Source organism: Curcuma longa, chromosome 1, assembly GCF_044706935.1.
Source record: "Curcuma longa cultivar G26 ecotype Majalengka, Jawa Barat chromosome 1, ITB_CL_G26_1.1, whole genome shotgun sequence".
Classification (NCBI taxonomy): domain Eukaryota; kingdom Viridiplantae; phylum Streptophyta; class Magnoliopsida; order Zingiberales; family Zingiberaceae; genus Curcuma; species Curcuma longa.
In genome coordinates, this window is record NC_133861.1 from 20,814,011 (window position 1) to 20,835,057 (window position 21,047).

The following is a 21,047-nucleotide window of genomic DNA, read 5'->3' on the forward strand; positions in this document are numbered from 1 at the left end:
ACCTCTCACGAACTCGGTCACTCGGCCTATTTCTCGGCCACTCCAGACCTCCATGAACTCGGTCACTTGACTTATTTCTCGACCACTCCCGACCTTCATGAACTCGATCATTCGGTTTATTTCTCGGCCAAACCTCCACGAACTCGATCACTCGCCCTATTTCTTGAGCACTCCTGATCTCCACAAACTCGGTCACTTGACTTATTTCTCGACCACTCTCGACCTCCATGAACTCGATCACTCGGCTTATTTCTTGACCACTCTCTCTCTCTCATCCCAAAAGGTGCCAGAAGCCCTCAAGCGTGCGAGCCTTGTCAGGCCATAGGGCGGTTACGAGATTGTCAGAACTGATTCTCTATATCCTCGTGTGTGCACCTACTGTCAAAAGGCCAGAATATTCCGCATTGCCAAGCCATAGGGCGGTTACGAAATGATCAGAGTTAGTCCCCTAGATGTCATCTGTCAAGATCACTCGTAGTAATTGTCAAAACTTACCCCCTCAATCATGATAGGGGGCTACCCCCATACCAGCATGGAGATTCCTTCTTTTCGTGAGTATATAACCTCTCCCTCAAGTATGAAGATCTCTCTCTCGATTCTCAATTACCTATCTCAATTACTTCATACACTTCTTCTTCTTCGTCTTCTTCTTCTCCTACTAACTTGACCGTGATCAGTCGGGAATTTTTGACACCCTGCTAATCCGTTCGCTCAGTCTCCTTCCTCAAGTCCTTTTGCAGACAGAATTGACAGCGCGTGAGGTGACAGATTCTTGACTAATGACTTGATCGTTCACGACATCCCGTCGTAACAAATTTGAAAATGAATCTAATAAAATTACTGACATCGATTTGATTATTCAATAAATAATATATATAAATTTATTTTTTTTATTTTATCAACGATCACTTAAAAAATTTTAAAAATAAATTTGATTTTATCCCATTCTTACTTAGATTTTTTTTCCTTAGATATTTATTTTATTTTTTTATTAAATTATATATATTTTTGGATATAATTCTATTATATTTTTATTGAACGATAATAATTAAATAAAATGAAAAAAATATTAATATAAATAATATTTAATTTTTAAATGGATGTAGGGATGAAAACGAATAATATAGATACAATCCAAATGAACCATTCCCCTGCGAACGTCCTCCCTCCCTCGTGATGCGATGCCTCGCGAGGGCTCCCACAGGGCTCGCTCACGGGATCGCTGTTTTAAGCCGTGGTCCACGGCGCTTTGTGACGACGGCACCCCTACGTTACTATGCGGCACCAGATCCGCCCGCACGTTTCGAAACCGACAAAACTATCTCGCCCGTAGCTCCGAGATGAAGTGCTTTAAGAGCTGTGTTTCGCTCGATGATTTAGTCGCGTGGATGATCGGACGGAGGAAACGCTCTCCGCATAGGAGAGAGTGTACGTGGTGAACATGCTTCGCATATTCGGTGCTGCTCCTCTGCCCTCGCTGCCATGGCGCTCGCGCTGTTTCTCTCTCTCATTTGGGTGTGAGCTTCATCTCTCTGAGTGAAAGAGAAGGGAGTGATGATGATGAAGGTACGGCCGTCTCCGCCGCCGCCTCCTCTTCGTTCGGTTGCTTCTGCTGCAGGGGTGATGGAAGAGGAGGCGAAGAAGAGGAGCGGGAGAGGGGAGGTTGACAGTTCTGTCCCGTTCCGCTCGGTGAAGGAGGCCGTCGAACGGTTTGGCGGCGGAAGTTCCGCCGCGTGGAGGCCGCATTCCTGCTCCTCGCTTCTACTTTCTCCCGAGGTGAGTGAGAAATCAATAATGGCCGCCGTCTCCTTTTTTTTTTCTGCTTCTTTTCATTAACTTTCGTGTCGTTTTGCTGCTGGGGTTTGTTGTGGTGTTGTTTTCTTTTATTTGACTGCTCGAGAGGCCGATCGAAGATCTTGGGGGCATTCTCTTCAATTTTTAATTTTTCTCGCTTGATTCGGGGAATAAATTACAGTGTAGCTTAGAATGCGAAGGGTATCGATAATGAATGATTATATGGTTGATTAAGGCTTACAGCGGCACTAGGAACATGAATGTAGACGTGGAAATCAAACAGCAGCTAACAAGTATGGCTTTGAATCCTTTGAGGAGTCTGATGGTGATGCACTCAGAGTAAATAGTGATCGGGTGTTGGAATATTGGCCTTTTGAGCCCTGTGGAAGCATTTTAGTATAATTTTTCTCTAGATTCAGCAATTAGGAACCAATATGTTTGTCCCCTAGACTGAAAGAGAAAGAACTTATCATCAACTTCTTGTAATTTTTGCAAGGTTTCTGAAGAATGACTTTTTATGGAGCAAGGCTGTTCCACTCGCCTTCTTCATGCCAATGTTCCTAAAATTAACCCCTCAATAGGACAAGATTTGTGGTGATGACCTTGCCATTCAGTAGTAAGGATTTTGAGAAAAGTGGTTCTTAATTACCATGAATATTACTATTGATATAGTCATAGAACTTGATGAAGGAATAAAATTCACATATCTGACCCTTATTCCACAAATGGCTGGGACAAATACGGGTTGATGATGATGATAATGAAGATGGTTCTTAGTTGCTATCATAAACTTTTTTAGGTTTGAAAATCTGGTAGATTTTCCATAATCAAATGTATAGAAATCAGCCATATCAGGATCACAAGCACCTTTGATACTATTTGATGGAGTTGAAGTTAGTTATAACACCACTTGTTATGGTCTATCTTCTCAAACCATGCGCTTACAGATCCAAATTTGGTCTCTATGATACTAAATAGCCTCCACTGCAAGCACACATAATAGAGTCCTTGTCTCCCTTTTCCGCAAAGCAATTAACTTGGTTTAGCACAAGCCTGTGTCCATCAAAAATATCCAACTCCATATAATAAAAGAGCACAGGTATCATAAAGATCAGATGTCTACAACTTTTACAACTGACTTTTCAATCCTCCCTAAACTCTTCTTTTAACACTGATGGATGATGGATAAAAGTGAAAACCTAACCTCTAGTTCTCTTCGAACACAAATATTGACCCTGAGAAGTAAATTTTTTCTCTATTAGTCTTTTGGTATCCTACTGTCTCCAAACACGCTTCCACATGTCTTGTAAGCTCTGGAATGCTCTGACTGTATGTAAAACTTTGCTGAAAATCATACAAGAAAATGGTTTATTTGGTACTTGTGTTATAGACCTATCTAGCACAATAGGTTATTGGGTTTCATTTTTGTGACAACGACATATTAGCTTCACTGCTCCATCTGAAACTCTATGGTGATATTCCAGTGCTTGTTGACTCCTGTCAGTCTGGTTCACTACTGGACACACCAAAGTACCCTTAAGTGGTGTTTCCTTAAAGGGAGAAGAGAAAGAAAGTTACAAATAGAAGGTGAAGTGTTGAGGGAAAAAATGATATTTTCTCTAGTTAGGTTTCCTTAAATGGATGAGAAAAAATTGAGATTCTTTCTCACACTCTTATTATTACTATTATGATTATTATTAAAGTTTGAGATTGGACGATGATTGGATACGGGACAAGTGAGCATGAAGGCATACATGGTAGGTAGCAGCGAGAGCAATTGAGACAACTACTCTCTTACTTTCTGTCTGAATGAATTTTGAGAGAAAAGAAAGGAAAAGATAGTTTTCCTCTCATTCTATTTTCCTATCTAACTGGCGCATAGAAGAGGCTCCCATTTTCTTGTTTTCTCCCTTTTTCTTCTTTCTTTCTCTTAAAAAAGGAAACACAACCCTGAATCTGGGTAATCACACATAAGATGAAAACTAAAGAAGTGAGAGATGACCGGCTACAGGCATGAATAAAGAGCTTTTTCCATGCCGATACAAGGAGAAAATGAATAGAGAAACATGGCGTTCTATTGATTAATGTGGTCTCAGGTTTTCAATCTGATACAGTTTATCACACAAATGCTGACCACCCGCTCCAATTGTACAACCAGTAATGACACCATAGACATTTCATCACGAAAAAAACAATGAAAAGTTCATACCCAAGACCCCTTCAGCTTGTAACTTATAAAAATTTTATTTGTCTGAGTTTTATATTCTAATTAGAAGTAATCAATCTTCATTGCTAGAAAGTAATGACTCTTTGCTCTCTGAAGCATTAACGTCAGGAAATAGCTTTCACCAAAATGCTTAATGAAATATTGATAAGTTCCTACCAAATAAGCTGATAATCTATTTTTGAGTTTGAAAGTCAACCCATGGCATATTTATCTATTCCTGCAATAAGCCGATCATTTTGAATCCAATTTCTGGCTAGAATCTTGCCTTTTAGGGCATATTTGGTGTGCAAGTTTTGCTCTTTAGTTGGTATCCTGATCACTTGATTTGAAGTTTTACTTCGGATGACCCATTTCTTCACTTTAACAGTCTTTTGACCATCTCAGTGAATTAAGTGGAGTGGAGGTTAGGCATATATTGGTTCCCAATTAATGCAAATAATCATACCAGTGAAGGGCGTCAAGTGGTGGATGGTTCACCTTTGAACCCTGTTTTTTGGTTGATAGAAAAAAAAAGAGGAAAATTTGCTCAAGAAAGTAAATAAGATTGGAAAAACTACTAACCTAACTGGAGTACGCAAGAGGAAAGAGCATTAATGTGAACATTTTCTCCTGCCATTTTATATTTTGGAGAGAATAAAAGTATTTCTTTTACTGATTTGAGAAGGTAATTTCCTAGGGACAGCACGAGTAAGACAAGTTTTGCATGGACCATCAGCCAGCCAGGCAGGAACTACGTACTGGCGTGACCATTTATTACTTCTAATTCCTGACTCTTTTATCTTTTGAATATTTGGTAATTTTGCCTGCTACATCATCAAACTGTCTTTTGGTTATCATGTTGGAAGTTCGTTCTATTGATTGCTCTATAATTTTGCAAATAAGAAGTTCACAGAAGCTTTCACGCTAGGATGTTTGGCACAATTTTGTTCGTTAGTGCATATAGTGATGCTTATCAGAACATTTTTAGGCTCCTTTGTTCTTTTGATAAGGATTTGCCACCTCTATTAGTGATCTCCTATCCATGCTTAAGATTCCTAGTTAGATTCATCAAAAAACCTGTGACTTCTTCCAGGATGTTGAGCTTATGAAGATAGAAGAACAAACCGTGAAATTGGAGATGGATCTTTTTCTCAAGGAAAGAGAAACACTTAGTGTGCTAAAAGAACTGGAAATGGCTAAAAAGAAGGCAGATGGTTTAAAATTACGACTGCATATGGAAGCCAATAAAGCCATTGAAGAACCAGAGAGATGTTCAGATAAAATGATGATGCCTTCTAGTTTAAATCAGCAACAGAAGTGTTTCATCTATTACGGAAATCATAGAGAATTCAAAGATCAAAGTTTTGATCATAGACAAACCAAACAAAGCCCGTGTTCGACATTAAGGGAGTTGAACCAAGCTAAGTTGTACCTGAAGACTACAAGCGGTTTAGTTGGATGTGAAAATTCAGTTGAACATCTAAGAAGTGCAATAGAGATGGAGAAAAATTTGCTCAAGGAAACCTGTGAAAGGCTAAGCTCAAAGACTGTTCAAGTCTCGTGCTTGGAGAAAGAAATAAGCCGAACATTAGATCAAACAAATCTAATTAAAGGCACGAAAAGGCGAGATCATAGAAGTTCTTCCGATGTATTGACTTGTATGAAAGAGCAAAGATCTGACACAGAGAAGTTCAAAAGAATTGCTGCAGCTGCTAAAACGGAAATGTCCAAGTTATCTCTTGATATCCAACAGGCTAAGTCTGGCATCAAGGCTGCTGAGCTGAGGTTTGCCGCAGCCAAAAAGGTGGAAGCTGCAGCCAGGAATGCAGAGGCTACAACTCTTTCCAAAGTCAAATCATTAACAGATGGAGTTACCATTACTGTTGAGGAGTACAACAGGCTGATCAAAAGAGCCCAAGGGGCTGATGAAACTCTGAGAAAGAGAATGGAAGCTGCTATGAATAATTTGAAAGGAGCACAAGAGTCCAAACTGGAGTTGCTCGAAAAGGTGGAAGAAGCAAATGCAGATGTTGAAACAAGTAGGAAAGCCTTACATGAGGCCCTAAAGAAGGGAGAAGATGCCAATCGAGGTAGGCTTGCAGTCGAAGAAGCACTTAGGAAATGGAAGTCCCACCATGATAGGACTCGTCCTTCTCATCTAACCAACACCAAATTCAAGAACTCGGCAGCCCCTCGTCAAAGGCGCTCGTGGATACTCGATGTGAACGGAATGAGCTTGATTTCTGCAGGACCAAGTCAGAGAGCAGACACCCCTTCTCTTTCGATCGGGCAGATCCTCAGCAGAAAGCTCACTGGTTACGAAGAGCATGAATCACAAGCTCTTCAGATCGTGAATGGAAGACCTAGGGTTTCGCTACGCCAAATGCTGAGCAGAAAAGACGACTTTTTGTCCCCTAGAATGGTCACTGATGGAGCACAGAAGCCATGTTTGACAAAGAGGAAGAAGTTCAGTGTCCTACTACTTTCGCTTTTCTTGGCGAAGCAAAAGAAGCAGCACCAGAAGCAGTCTATGGGTTCACTAGCTAGCTTCCGCGGCAAGAATATCTTGCGATAAGGTATCATTTTCATTTTGTTTAGCTCTGTCAAATGTTATGCCAAACATTAAAAAAATTAATAAAAAATAAATTATAAAAAAATATCGATTCGTTTACAAATAATAAATAATAAAAATCAAAGAATACGCCATCAAGCAGTGTCAATTAATCTATCGCCAAATTTACAATCCACAAAATACTACACGAGGACTTGAGAAGCATCCTCCAGACGACCTTTTACCAAAAGTCAAAAGGAGGAAAAAAGAAGTAAAAAAGATCACACTTGAAGGCCAATCCAACGTTGTGCAAAAAAGGAGCTGTAAAGCTTGACATTGAAGTCAACAGCAGCAGGCCATCTGTAAGCACATAAGAAGAAGAAACACCAGTTTTCTTCCTCCGAACAACATACTGCAAGATCTAGCTAGGTGGCAAAACAGAAGATGAGATTGTATAACAGAACGAGAAAAAGAACCACCAGCAACTGATCAGTTAAAGAGATCGTGTTTGTTTCATGATCAGGCTCATGAGACAGAACTAGGGGACAGCACGTGTATTCGAGCGAGAATGAAGTAAATGAATCATCTACTGGCTGGAAAAGTGCCTCCGCTGAGGCACTCTTTAGCTCTCCGTTGCACAATTCCTGCATGAAACCAGAAAACCAACTTGGATAAGCAAAAGTCATTGCCTCCCCCATGAGAAATTATACCGTGGATCGAAGAATTACCTGGAGTGTTTTACCGATTGTAACTAGAATGTCCCCCGCTCGCAACATGATAATTATAGAGCCTACTGGATGATGGATGCAAAATTCATGATGATCCCCGCAAATGTGGAGACTCAAAACATCTGAATACTGTGATTTAGTTTCAAGAGAATCCAGTGTTTTACTTGTGATGTAAGGAGATACTTGCTTTCTCAGATGAAGGGTTGACTGAACCTCGCTGAGTCTTTGGTGGGTGTTGGATTTGTGACATATTTAGAAAGAATTTTGGCAAGGCAATCCGCTACAGTATCCAGCCTTAACGCAATAGACTCCATTTTGTCCCTGAAAAGAATTATCTAACTACAATGTATATGAAATTCACTTTTGAAGGTCGAACCACGGAGTGTAATCACATTCAGGACTATTCAAATATCCAAATTTAAAGAGCAACCTGGCATTCTAGGATATGCTCAAAAGACACGATCAGAAGGGATTATGGAACCTTTGGACATTGATGATGAGAATTTAACAGCAAAAGCTGTCAAAGAGTATTTGACTTGTCATGTGAAGCATGTCTAATACGTTAGAAGTATCGTGTGAAATTGTAGATGAGGTCTATATAGGTAATGATCTATCTCAATTGTTTGATGCATCATCAAATAGTCAATTCTTCTTCTAGTGCTGAATGGTAGGTTTCAAATTGTCACATCTTACGAGACAAGCTTACCCAAATCCTTCAGCTAAACGATTCAAATTTAACACTGATCAATAAGAGCTGTCGACAAATTTGCAGCAACAAGCATATAATATCTAGCTAATTTCAAAAGCGATAAGATTTTTAATGATAGCGGGAAACAAACACAACAATAGAACAAACGATATCATGGGGAAGTAATTAAAAAAAAAAGTTAGTAAATCGTATTGAAATTCACAGCGAAGTGGTGCTTTGAGTTCGTTATTAGTCGATCGAGTGATAGCACAAACATTTTTTCTGTTGGTAATCACAAAAGGGAAGAAAATGTAGCATTTTGAAACATACCTGAGGGCAAGATACGATTTAGGCCAGGTCCGCTGGAGAAGCTGCTCCGTCTCCGGGCTCCGCAACCGATACCAAACGAACTCCTGGAGGGTTCCATCCCTCCGTGGGAACCACTTTTTCTCATCGTACCTATTCAACCTCTCCCCTTCAGGCTTCATGACCCCCTTGCCCGCTTCAATCGCGGCCCTGACCGCCTCCGCCAATGCCTCGCCCCCGCCGACCACCAGGACCGCGCCAAGCTCCGCGGCTGAGGCAAGCACACGACGGGCCATGGACTCATCTCCGGATATCAAAGAATGCAGATCAACCTCCACCGGACCCTTGATTGGGGACTTCGAACGGAAGTAGGATCCCCGGAGGGAAAGATCGGGGACGCGGAGCGAGTTGTCGAGGTACTCGGAGAGCACGCGATCATCGACCGCGGCCGATCTGCGTCCCTTTCCGGTTGCAATCGGTGAGGGAGGCGGCGCTCGGAATCGTTGGTTGTGCGCGCGCGTCGCTGAGACCGTCGCCGTCGCCATCGCCGTCGCCATCGCGATCTCCGATGGAAGCCAAAGCGAGAGGCGACCCAATTTGAAACGGTTGATCACGACAAATCAAATCGTAGCATTCCAATTATGCGATGGACGGTGGAGATGGATTTGAGTTAATAGTAAACTAGGCAATTTTCAAAATGCCCTTAACAATTTCAGGGATTTAGCAAAAATACTCGTAATATTTCTCTAATATCAAAAATGCCCTGATATTTTTATGTTACTTTATGTCACAATTCGCTTTATTAAGGAAGAATTTTCTCTAATGCCAAATGATGATCACAACACCATCCTTAATTTTGTCTCATGAGGAAGAAAGCTCATTAACTTTTGGAATTTAATTGAATTTTCTCCTAGAGAAACGACAAATATAAAAGAAATTCCAAATTTGAGCTAACAATATAATCTCTTTACTTATAACAACAAATTAACCACAATATAATTTGGAAGCATCACACAAGCATGCATTTGGCTTAAGATGACACAAGAGTAATAATTAGTGTATATATATATATATAATCATTATATTGTGATTACTACTCAGTACTACTTAATTTGAGCAAAAATATATTGAAATGGACTAGCTAATTAGATGATTTACTTCTTCTCATCCAAGTAGGTATCCATCATTGCCTCAAACAATGCATCCAACTCCGGCGATATCGGTAACTCTAACACCGTCTCATTCTTGCCCTCGCATGGCAAAGGATGCATCACCTTTTGCTTCGATGAGAATTCGTTGGTTACAACATGTTCTAAGTCGAAGGAGGTATCAAGTAGAGGCACCAAATTGTTGTTGGGCAAGGAGGTCGAAGTGCTACCACAAGCATGCACCATTGCATAAACTACACTATATTTTGGCGGATACGATTCGATATCTTCTTCTTGTATCGTCTTCTTTGCGAGGCAACCTTGTTCCTTGTCATGAACACATCTATAGTAGCTCCTGTGTCGATTAAATAACATATACAATATAATTAATTATATTCAATGGAAATGGAAAAATTAAACTTTATGTATATAGTCTATATATGAACCTTGGATGTTTGGAGCCACGGATCAGCTTCTCACCATACTTCCTCCATTTATGCCCATCTTCATGAGGGATTGTTGTAATTATCGACTGAGAATCCTCGTTCCTCCTGCGAAATCGATCGAATTAAACTAGCTAATTAAGTAATTAATTAGTAGTCTAATATAGATTACCATAGAGATGACCTACGAGATTTTGAATGGCTCCATAAGAACGTCTAAAACCCTAGCTAGCTAATTAATGTTGGGAAAATGCATGGAAATCATTGATATATAATTACAACCTCTTGTGTATGTGAATTCTTGAGAAGGGGTTGGTGATCAGGAAACCCTAATATTGACTTGTGTGATAATTACTAAGAAAATTTAAGCAAGGATTAATAATTGAGACAACATCGATCTTCTTCTATATCTAGATCATCAGCATATATATAATTAAGATCTCCTAATTATCACATGCATGCGACAATCTAATTGTTCTTAAATATATATTACAAGGAGAAGATGAATAATTAATTAATGAGCTATGTACAGTACTTGCCTTCTCTTGGCATTCCTCACTTTCTCATGCTCGGGACTCCGGCGCTGGCCGTTGGCGGCGACAGTATCGAACCGCGAAGCGCAAGCCTGCAGCACGGAGAGGGCGGAGGTGGAGCACCTGATCATCTCCCTCAAGTGATCCCTTGCCAACTCCGACCATGGGCTTCCAGGCGGAAGCAACGGCAGCAGAACAGCTTGGAGCTGGCTCGTCAGCTCTTGAGCTCGGTTGAGGTCTTCCACCACCATCAAATGCTCATCGCAACTCATCTTTGATCTCTATCAGTTAAACAATTTGTGCTATATGTTTGGAGTTAATGTGATAATGGAACGAGTAATGAATCAGATCGATCGATAGCTGATCGATCTACTACAATCGATGATTCAACGTATGGTATGGCTGTTGGTGTTAATTATATAATAGAGAATTAGACTAGTGGTCTTATTAAATTAAAGACTAACGCGGTTGCATGATCATCATGCAGTGTGTGAGTGTTCCCGGTATTTTACATGTCGTACGTCGTCAAGATCCGCCAACCCGTTCCAATTAGCCCGGAAAAGTGATGGACAGGAATGAGATAATTTACAAATGAATTGAATTGAATCGAATTAAATTTTAAGGAACCATAGCTAGAGTTCATGTCCTATCGATAATCGATGTGAATCCGACCGATCCAATCAGAAAACAAGAATTGGAGCTTAGCGATCAGTTCAAAAAACGTGCCGAATGGTGGTCGTGGTCAGAAGCACGTTCCCCGGCTACCCCAGCAAGAGTCACCTGCGGCGGCTAAGGAGATGACATCAGAGACGATTTAGGGGATGGCGTCCGATCTTCAGCCGTACCAGTCAAATGCAAATGAAATTTCTAGATATTTAGTTAGGTTAGGTATTTAGTCAAAATTTGGACCTGGAAGAATTGCCATGGGAGGGCCCACTGACGCGGTCGGGTCAGACCGATGAATCCGGTTGTGTTCTCAAAATCCCTCGGCCCCTCCATTTGACATCAGCAGTCGAGTTCAGTCAGGGACGATGAGGAAGGGGTTTCAACCAAACAAACAATAAGAATGACCATTCAGTTCACACTTTTTAATTCGATTTTAGAATAAAAAACAAATGAGTTTGCCGATTTACTTGCTTGCTAGTTAGCTTTTAGGATAGAAACACATGAAAGCAATTCAAAGATCAGCAAGGTGGTATATATGATACTTTATGAGAGCATCTGCAACGCGCGGTTAATCGGACGTTAATAGCAGACGTGGAGGAGCGAAGGAAAGACGTGGAAGAGTAAGGAAGGAGTGAGAGAGGAGTGAGGTAATGAACGCGTTCAGAGTTCTGAACGCGTTAATAAGTGGGTCCGTGCGTTTTTTTTATTTTTTTAATTTTAAGACGCTCAGTAAGAGATATAGTGTGAGTGGTGGTTGACCAGTGGTTGTCGACCACCATATGGTGATCGACCAGTTGGTCGACCACCAAGGTGCAAATTGTTGAGTGGTGGTCAACCACTGGTCGACCACCATATGGTGATCGACCACTGGTCGACCACCACAGGTCAACCACGTGTCAGTGGACGCGTTATAACGCCAGCTGCGTTGCAGCTGCTCTGAGAATGATTGAAGTGTTTAGGTTGTAGAAGTAGCCAATTTTTTTTAGATTGGATATATAAAACAACTTGACACAGAGGAGAATACTTGGGTACTTGGATGAGAGGGAGAAGCCTAATACAGGAGCCCAAACTCAGAATTCTTTAATAATAGAGAACAGTGCATTTTCACCATTTGAAAGTCAGTTATCCTTCACCAAGCATAACTCACCACAATGATGTAAGTTCTCAATCCAAGGCAAATCATTGTAGAACACGGCAAATGTTTGGAAATTAGCTAGCCTCAATTATGCATAATTCACAAGGGTAACAAGAGGATAAGAAGACATAAAACAGCTTCCAATAGATGACTTCAGCCGTAAGAATAAAAGACCTCCAAACACAAGTACAAGAGTTACGGCCTCGGGAAGTCATTTAGTGTTCCAATTTAAATGAGACCAATGACTCTCCTAATGCCACCAATAATTGTACAGAATGTAGGCTCAAAACTACAACTTCAATCAGGAAGCATGACTAAACTACAATTATAAGCTGCACTTACTGTTGCTAATTTTTACATCTATCATGCACTAATCTAATCTAATATAACCTAACCAAGATAGAACACACCTACTAACTATTGAATAATTTTCAACACTTCAAATAAGTTGGGTGGCATAAATAAGAACTCCTCGCCTGCAGATTATGTTAAACGAGTTGCCATATCAAGTCAAACGTCCAGAAAAGTCAAGCTTTCGGCATACTCCAGGATTGAATTTCCTTGATTTTGCTGGTTGTCTCTTAGGAGCAGGCGGGCATGTTTCTGCAATACCTGTTAGGAAAGGTACTGAGACTGGTGTGTTGAGATGATCAGAGTTTTTGTATGGATCCGACTTCTTGTATGCAGATATCCCATGCAACTGACTTGAAACAATTAACTCAAGAAACGATTGATAAACTAACTCTGAGAGTTGATCATCATGAACATTGTCTTCTATTTCACCGAGATCACCACAATCATCGAAGTTAAGCTGCCGGCGAAGAGGGATATGAGTTCCCTCAGGAGTCTTCTTCTTAGGGGCAAAAAGTAGTTCTTGCGACAAGGGAGCAAACGGATCAAAGATGTGCTCTTTCGGAGTTTGGCTGCCCGAAAAGGTCTCATGGTCCTTAGAGCCATCAGAAGAGCATGGAAGATCTAAACTTTCTCTGTCTGTAGAAGGAGTTGCTGGACAAACTTCCTTTCCGTCAATGAATTCAATAGAAGGATCAAGACCATAAACTTTTTGCCCACCGTCCACTTCTTCCACCTTAGTTAAAGACCCCGTCTTGAAAATCCCCATTACATCTGATTCAGAACCTCTAACCTTCTCAAAGGAAGGACTTTTGAGTGCTTCGGATTCCATTACTAAAACACGGAGCAAGAAGTGCTTGTTCTACGATGCAGTTTCCCGGCACAAGAAAATAAGGTAAACCCCTTCAGTATCAGCTCACGGGCCAAAAAGAATGCAATCCCGTGCTACCACCTTTCAAGACTTTCGCGCTGGAAACCTAGAGAAGTGGAAGAAACCCCATTGATCGAAATACAACAGGGAAAATCAAATCCCCGGCCAAACTAGAAAGTAGAAACTCGATAAACGAAAAAAAAACAAATCAATTTTGAAGAATATGGATGAGAAACAATAGCAAACCCTAACCTCTGAAGGGCTTAACCCCTCGCGATAACTCTTCGACACAGAAAAATAGCCGAGCACACAACACTCATCGAATCCGATAGGAGAGAGGGAGGCCGGAAGGTAGGGCTTCGCGCAATGGCTCTTCGCCGGAGGAGAGAGCGAAAGACAGGGAGGCCGCTTCAGAAGCAGGAGAACAAAGAAGCGAAGGAAACCTGTGAGGAGGGCAAAGCGTGCGGGTAGATCATTAGATCTGTGCAACGGGCCGATCTATCCGAACCGGTCCGGTCTACTCATCATCTATGTTAGCATGAAACTCCACAATTTTTGACTATTTTTCTTCTTCTCAATTTCACCTCTTTAATTATTTTGTTTTTTCTTCTTCTTCTCAATTTCACCTATAAATTACATGCCGCACACAGATTTCAGTACTCCGTCATCATCTTCCTCTCCAATTTTTTACCCAAAAAGCTATAAAAAAGAGAATCATTTTCATATCCTCTTCTCGAATTAGACAAATCATGGCGGCGAATTGAAGAAGGAAAGCAACGTCGTCGTCCGCCGCGGGGCGCCGCGCATGGAGGCTACTGCGCCTCGCCGTTCTGTGGATGCGCAAGGGCGGCGCGTTCAAGCGAGGCATCTTCGTCGAGCTCCGCCTCCTCCCCGGCTACCTCAAGGGCCTCAGACCTGGGGGCCAGCGCGCCGCCGCCGGCGACCAGCTCCGTTACGGGGAGCGGGAGTTCTCGTTCCAGGAAACACCGATATATCATCCGCTTCAAGCGAGGCATCTTCGTCGAGCTCCGCCTCCTCCCCGGCTACCTCAAGGGCCTCAGACCTGGGGGCCAGCGCGCCGCCGCCGGCGACCAGCTCCGTTACGGGGAGCGGGAGTTCTCGTTCCAGGAAACACCGATATATCATCCGCTTCAAGACGCCCTCCCTCTGCGCGCTTCCTCCGTTTCCCCTGCATCGCCGCCCCGGCCGCGGCCGACGACGACGTAGAAGACTTCTTCGTCGCCGCCGCAGCAGGGCAATTTAGTAGAAGCGCCAGCAGTTACTTGACCTACGACAGCGAGGCGAAGGCAGCGAGAGAGGAGAGCTCCGGCGACGACGCGCTGGAGTTGAAACTCCTCAGGTTCGCTATTTTTGAACCATTTTATGGAAAATAATTTTATTTTAATCAATTAAAACTATTAGATTTAATATTTTACACGATTTACATAAATGGCCTTCTGGAGTAATAATTCAGAATTAATTCTAGCAGTTTTAATTTAAAAAGAAAAAGAAAAAAAAGAAACGCCCTTTCTATTTTTCCCAAAATACTTATGCTTTTTTTCATTATTTAATTTGTGTAAACTGTAAATCGACCTTTCGGCTGTTTTTTATGTCGATTATTCTCCTGTGTCGACCAAAAAGGATAACAGAGATGACATGATTCGTTGCAACCTCCTCTCCCCTCGTTCCCCGCCCCTTCCACTCCCATCGTCGAATCCAAATCCGAGCTCTCTACGCCGGAACCCTACTCTTGTCCTTTGCCCTAAATTTTCGTCTCCGCTTCCCCGTAGTGGCACTCGCAGAAGCTCGTCCTTTTGCGGGGTTACTGGGGGCGACGGCGGTGGCAGTTCCTCTGGGGACGAGAGATTCAAGTTCCAAGATGGCAGCGGAGGAGGTGGAGACCAAGATGAGGGAAACCCATGGAGGAGCAAAAAGAGGCGGTGGTGGTCTGACGACTCTCAGATTGATGTTGATGAGGACTTCGAAGACTTTGATGATGACCCTATGGATCCCTGGGATATGATTTGGATCTTTAAGGTATTGCTACTCTCGGTAGTTTTGTCTGCCTTGAGTTTTTTTCCTTTAAATTGAACATTTACATCTAATTTGATGTTGTGATGATTTTCTTGCGACACACGTCCTTGATTAATCTCAGCTTTCTATGAATTTATTATTAAAGAAACAAGTCTGAGGTTAAATGTTAAGCTATTATAGTTGAATTTGTGGGATAGTTATTGTGATTAGAGTCTTATAATCTTTTGTGATTTATTTTATCTAGATAGAATAAGAGTCGGTTGTAGATTCAGAGATAAAGTGCAAAATAATCTTTAATCTTTGACATTATTGATTCTGAATAACTTGTGGCAAATGTACTGCAGGATAATTTCACAAATATAATGGCATTGAGGAAAATTTACAAACTAGTCTAATGATGAATTCAACAGAATTTGACATCTTGGCTGTATTTTTTTCTCTCTGAAATAACCTGAACTATCCTTGAAAAAGGAACCATAATTTAAAAATATAGAAAGTAAAGGGACCTAAAACTATGCCAACTTCAAATTTACCACTCACAGGAAGCTGGTTAGTACTTTGATGAGGTGATATTTTCAAGACTAGAATTGAAGGTAGGAAAGGATACACTCTCAATAGCTACTAGGTTAAGTCAGTGTAAGAAACTGTGCCACAAGGAATTGAGTTTCAAGTCTTCTACCATCATTAAACTTGAAAGAAAAAAGTGTGCATGCTTGTTTTCCTCCTTTCTTTCTATTCAATGTGGTAGCCAACTCCAATGGTTACCCATCAGACCTAGGTCTCTGTTGTGTTGGCTTACCAATTCTGCAACCTAGATGCTCTATTACACTGCCTTGGAGCATGTAAAACCATACATGAAGGATGCAGCTGGAGTGACAAAAACGACAAAACTGTGTCTCCTTATCCACATCTTATGAATTGTATGCCTCCGTTCGTGTCACAACAAAAGAATAACTATAGAACAGCTAAAATTTTATTAATACAAAATATAATCCAACAAGATGATATTGAGGTTCCTTTTAAAATCCTAACCATGACCCAAACTTGGAAATAGATACACACAGTCAATTCCTAAAATATCTTATCCTACTCAAACCAAATGTAAGTTTACTTTGTCTTGACTACTCAATATTTTTTTTGTTAAAATACTTGATCATGGTTTAGAACTTGTAAAACAGTAAATGAGGAAAAAATTATTGCAGTTCATTCATACATCCCAAATTCATTTTACATTATGCAACAAATGGTCGTGGGGCCGATGTCGGGGATGCTAGCATCACATTCAAATAGTCATGCATATATGTAAATCAAATATTAGATAATGTTCACAGAAGAAGCCTCTATCATCATTTGAGAAAGTTGCCAATCAACAAACAGTAAATGAGAAATCAATTAATTCATTGTTTAAGTGTTGTGAACACTAGCTGTTACCATATGAAGCTTAGTACATTAGTTAGTAAGACGAGAAAAAAATGGTATTCTTCCATGTGCAAGCAAATTTAGTGATTTGATGTGTATCATGATGGCATTACCAAAAAGTTTTCTTAAATCATTGTTCCCATACTATACCGAACCAGTTTATGTTAGACAGGAAACTCTTGATAATATTCATACATTGGTTAACCTTTTCTTTAAGTCAAAACTTTACTGAGATTGTTTTTAGGTGCAGAACTTTGTGGTATGTTAATAGCTTGAATGTTTAGTCAGTGCTGTATATTTTCTTTGAACATAATTTTGAATGATTTTTGATTCGGCAAATGGTGTTAGCAGGTGTTCAAATCTTATGGATATTTTCTACCAGCTATTATAGTTTCAATGCTTCTTGCAACTGGTCCAAAAGCCTTCTTGTTGGCCTTGGCATTACCTCTTGGCCAATCGGCAATCTCTCTAGCAATTGACAAGGTGTGGGGGAAGGCAGAAGATGGTCCACGAACCAAACCCAAGGCCAGGAAGAGAGAATTCACAAGGTCGAATTGGGGGTTTGGAAGGCGATGGCAGGATCAAGGTAGTGATGATGAGGAAGGAAGAAATGGTTATCAGTCATGGGCGTCAACAGATACCGGTGGAGCAACAACCTCTGGAACCAGTTTAGGGGGGTGGGATGAACTAGATATACATGGCAGAGGCAACACTAATGGTTATGTGAGACGCCAAAGAGAAGGACCATCAAAAAATGATTTATCCCAGTTTAAGCCCACTAGAAAGGGGAAGTTATCCAAGAGGGGAAGGTACAAGGATGAGCCTCTGTTGTTAAGACTGTTGATTGCAATTTTTCCATTCTTGGCATCTTGGACCAGGTTATGGTAAATTGAACAGTTTATATGTCGCGCGCGATGTCAGTGTAAACTGTTCATTCCTCATTGCTGAGCATAGAGGGCACGATATCCCTGAGAGTTGATATGCCGCGCGACTCCTCATCCGCGACTCCTCCGCGACAGCTGACGTGGCGCGATTTTTTCGCTTCGCGTGCTTCCACCGTGGCGACGAAACAAATCCAGGCTCTCCCAAAATCGCGCGGCCTAATCCTTCATTCCCGATCTCTGAAATCCTTCGCCTTCGTCGCCGCGGGAAGACGCAGCCGCCGCCGCCCGATCTGTGCCATCCGTCGCCGCGGGAAGATGCCGCCGCCCGATCCTTCGCCTTCGTCGCCGCGGGAAGACGCGCCGCCCGATCCTTCGCCGTGGCTAGCGATTCCGCCATTAAAAAATAGCAAAAACCCTAAATCCTTGCTCTAACCTCCAGATCCCGATCTCTCCCCCTTGTCGCCTCTCCCTCTCGTCGACTCCATGTCCCGATCCCGATCTCAGAGACCTCGTCGCCGCTCTCACCTCTCCCCGTCTCGATCTCACAGCTCTGCGAGAGAGTTCGTCGCCACCGTCATCGCCTCCCCGTCCCCATCTCGCAGCTCTACTCTGCGAGGTTACGCGCCGATGCCCGAAGTTAGGTTTTCCGCCGTCGCCGTCGCCTTCAGTCGGCGGCACGCCGCCGGGAATTCAACCTAAATTAGTTAGGTAACTAACAGCTGTGGAATGGGCTGCCACAGTCATTCAAACTGCTTTCAGAGCATTTCTGGTATGTTAATTGATTTTGTTAGTTGTATTGCAAATATCATCAAAAAGTTTCCTTCATATCAAATTAGTTTAATTTTTCTTTAAATAATCTCAATTACAGCAAAGTGAGGTAAATTGAGATATGAAACATTAATCATGAAGTAGAAACCTAAATGAACCCTATTTTATTGTCAATCTCATTCCACCCAGGCTGGAAGAGCTTTACGAGCTCTGAAAGGGCTGGTAAGGTTATAAGCCCTTGTTAGGGGTCATGCTGTAAGAAAAGAAGATGCAATAACTTTTCGCTGCATGCAAGCTCTTGTCAGAGTTCAGGCTCGTGTAAGAGCTAGATGAGTACGCATGGCATTAAAAAGTCAAGGATGTGCCTAATTTTATGAAAATTTGACCTTTTGTTTCCGTGTCTTAGTTTCATCAAGATAAGTTAAATTGTTGTTTCTGTTTAAACTGTTTTGAGTGACTTCTATTCTACAATTATAATACAGGAAGGATGGCGTGACAGTGTTGGCTCTGTGGAGGAAATCCAGGCAAAGTTGTTGAAGAGGCAACAGGAAGAAAATAGCAGTACAACACATGGTATTTGGCTACTTGTGTAATCCGAAAGTTTCCTTTTTTCATTTCTTGAATTTTTCATTTCCCAATTTCTTTTTATAATAATCTTTTTCTTCTTTTTTTGGGAAAGATTAAGCATCTTTTGTATATAAATGAATTTTATTAACCTAAAAGATGATGATAAATGTTCTTTTTCTTTTCAATTTCAAACTGGAACTGTCTATATATTTATTTTCTATTCCAGCAAATGAAACCGATGTAAATTCAAATATGGCATTAGATTTTTGTGAAAATCCAATAAGGCATTCTGCTTTCATTTTTATAAGTATGCTTTCTTTTGAAGAAGATCACTATTTTGCTAATATTGATTAGTTGCTGGAGTGTGTTAATTCTTGATAATGTATCTACTAATCTTTTAGTTATAAATGCGAGTGTGTATATCTAGTGTATATTTGTGGTAATATATCTTCTAATATTTGGGTATGTTTTCCCTCCTTTTCTTAGTAGTTAATATTATATGAGCCAGTAAATTGACTTTACTTATGCTCTAGTGGCAAGCAAGTTCAAGGAAGCTAGCTGCCCCTGCAGGTTAGGAACCAGATAAAAATAATTGGGGTTGGAATTGGTTAGAGAGATGGATGGTTGTACGCCCATGGGAGAATAGATTCCTTGATATTAATCTCAGAGATGGGGTTAACCTTAATGAAAATGGAACGACTGAAGGAAAGAATGCTGTCAGCATGTCCAAGACTCCCTCCAAAGCTACTGGCAGAAAACCCATTTCAACTCTGCAATCCAATTCACTTCAATGTCTGAGGGAAGTGGAGAAGTTACTTCCCGATCTGCTAGCTTAATGACCTCTTCTGCCCTTCATTCCAGTAAGCCAAAACAAAAATCATCTGATGAGGCATGTGGAGAAGTTACTTCCCGAGTTTTGGCAATTGGTTCTTGATCATACAGCAATCCCAAGGAGAGGACTTTTCAACTGGAATCATAGGCTAAGAGGTTGTCGTTGCCAAACAGAGGCATGGCATTTCCCAGAAGTATATTATATTCAAAGTTTACCCTATACATTGTAGCAGTTTGTTTTCTCAAAATCGTATGTCATTTTTTCCTAGTGTTATTATACTTTTTTATGCATCTCTAGTTCCTATGTTATGTTTTTGGATACTATACAGCAAATCTTGAATGAATAATTCATCTAGTGTTCTCACTTGCTCACAAATATGTTTTTGACAGCATGCAGGCTTAGGAGTTGGAAAACCAGCTTCCTATAAAGTTGCAATCAACCAGTCAACAAATACGAAGCCGTTTAAAGATACACAAAAGTCTGAAAGGGAAGATAATGAGATTCCTATGAATCCATCTTCAAAAACAAAGGAAATGAAGACATAAGAGACTAATTCTATTTGTTGTTGTAGTATCTAGTCCTAGGTTTTTTTTTTTATCTTTATCAAACATTCTATTGTACATATTTACATGAGCTTGTTCGGGTATTTCCCAGTTGGTGTAATGTGTTACCCCATACATTCAACTTCGGTCTCGGACCAAGATGATCCATCATGGTCAGATCAGATTGCCATGTTGTATTATGAGTTGCAATTGTGTACTATTCTTATGTTTTATGCAATATTCTATGTAATCGTCCGTTTCATCAACTATCTGTACTCAAATGTTTCCATATCCTTGTTTTAAGGATGTAATGGTTTTGTTTAGATTAACCGAGTGAGAGTTAGGATGGTTGTGTCATGGATGTGTGATAATGTCTATATTTTAGTTTGATTATGAACTGCATTCTTAAGATGTGTATTGTTGTGTATTCCATGAAGCCTGATACTCCCATGAATTAAAGAGTTTGAATCTTAATAGAAATGAATATTCTAAAAATCGATCTTTAACTGTAACAATTTCACTTGTATAGGCTTTCCAAGAGTTTGTACAGAGATATCTCAGAAACATGGCAAGACTTCTGG

At 40.9% G+C, this 21,047-nt stretch overlaps 4 protein-coding genes and 2 pseudogenes across 4 annotated transcripts; 3 read left to right on the forward strand and 3 right to left on the reverse strand.

The window, feature by feature from the left end:
• Positions 1-1,554: 1,554 nt before the first annotated feature.
• Positions 1,555-6,611, forward strand: LOC141811925 (WEB family protein At2g38370-like). Its single transcript, XM_074700009.1, has 2 exons — positions 1,555-1,776; positions 5,094-6,611. Exons 1-2 carry the CDS (start codon positions 1,555-1,557, stop codon positions 6,573-6,575), a joined length of 1,704 nt encoding a protein of 567 aa, XP_074556110.1. The 3' UTR covers positions 6,576-6,611.
• Positions 6,612-6,975: 364 nt separating this feature from the next.
• LOC141821397 (uncharacterized) lies at positions 6,976-8,830 on the reverse strand (annotated as a pseudogene).
• A 597-nt stretch (positions 8,831-9,427) lies between these two features.
• Positions 9,428-10,669, reverse strand: LOC141825988 (transcription factor WRKY45-1-like). Its single transcript, XM_074713253.1, has 3 exons — positions 10,404-10,669; positions 9,868-9,972; positions 9,428-9,776 (listed from the first exon to the last, which is right to left on the reverse strand). Exons 1-3 carry the CDS (start codon positions 10,667-10,669, stop codon positions 9,428-9,430), a joined length of 720 nt encoding a protein of 239 aa, XP_074569354.1.
• Positions 10,670-12,319: 1,650 nt separating this feature from the next.
• Positions 12,320-13,837, reverse strand: LOC141846733 (unknown protein 1-like). The gene is made up of 2 exons (XM_074734776.1): positions 13,673-13,837; positions 12,320-13,526 (listed from the first exon to the last, which is right to left on the reverse strand). The coding sequence occupies exon 2, from the start codon at positions 13,379-13,381 to the stop codon at positions 12,704-12,706; it is 678 nt and encodes a 225-aa protein (XP_074590877.1). The 5' UTR covers positions 13,382-13,526; positions 13,673-13,837; the 3' UTR covers positions 12,320-12,703.
• A 1,200-nt stretch (positions 13,838-15,037) lies between these two features.
• On the forward strand, positions 15,038-17,822 carry LOC141838029 (uncharacterized). Its single transcript, XM_074725417.1, has 2 exons — positions 15,038-15,457; positions 17,225-17,822. The coding sequence occupies exons 1-2, from the start codon at positions 15,077-15,079 to the stop codon at positions 17,759-17,761; spliced, it is 918 nt and encodes a 305-aa protein (XP_074581518.1). The 5' UTR covers positions 15,038-15,076; the 3' UTR covers positions 17,762-17,822.
• A 418-nt stretch (positions 17,823-18,240) lies between these two features.
• LOC141825999 (protein IQ-DOMAIN 5-like) lies at positions 18,241-20,649 on the forward strand (annotated as a pseudogene).
• Positions 20,650-21,047: the final 398 nt, after the last annotated feature.

What these genes read in the sequence shown, in the direction of transcription:
- LOC141838029 (XM_074725417.1), top strand. Translation starts at nt 15,077, where the DNA reads ATGATTCGTTGCAACCTCCTCTCCCCTCGTTCCCCGCCCCTTCCACTC. An exon ending in ATATGATTTGGATCTTTAAG is followed by an intron (nt 15,458 to 17,224) that starts GTATTGCTACTC and finishes TGGTGTTAGCAG; the next exon opens with GTGTTCAAATCTTATGGATA.
- LOC141846733 (XM_074734776.1), bottom strand. Translation starts at nt 13,381, where the DNA reads ATGGAATCCGAAGCACTCAAAAGTCCTTCCTTTGAGAAGGTTAGAGGT.
- LOC141825988 (XM_074713253.1), bottom strand. Translation starts at nt 10,669, where the DNA reads ATGAGTTGCGATGAGCATTTGATGGTGGTGGAAGACCTCAACCGAGCT. An exon ending in GTGAGGAATGCCAAGAGAAG is followed by an intron (nt 9,973 to 10,403) that starts GCAAGTACTGTA and finishes TCGATTTCGCAG; the next exon opens with GAGGAACGAGGATTCTCAGT. An exon ending in CGTGGCTCCAAACATCCAAG is followed by an intron (nt 9,777 to 9,867) that starts GTTCATATATAG and finishes TAATCGACACAG; the next exon opens with GAGCTACTATAGATGTGTTC.
- LOC141811925 (XM_074700009.1), top strand. Translation starts at nt 1,555, where the DNA reads ATGATGATGAAGGTACGGCCGTCTCCGCCGCCGCCTCCTCTTCGTTCG. An exon ending in CGCTTCTACTTTCTCCCGAG is followed by an intron (nt 1,777 to 5,093) that starts GTGAGTGAGAAA and finishes GACTTCTTCCAG; the next exon opens with GATGTTGAGCTTATGAAGAT.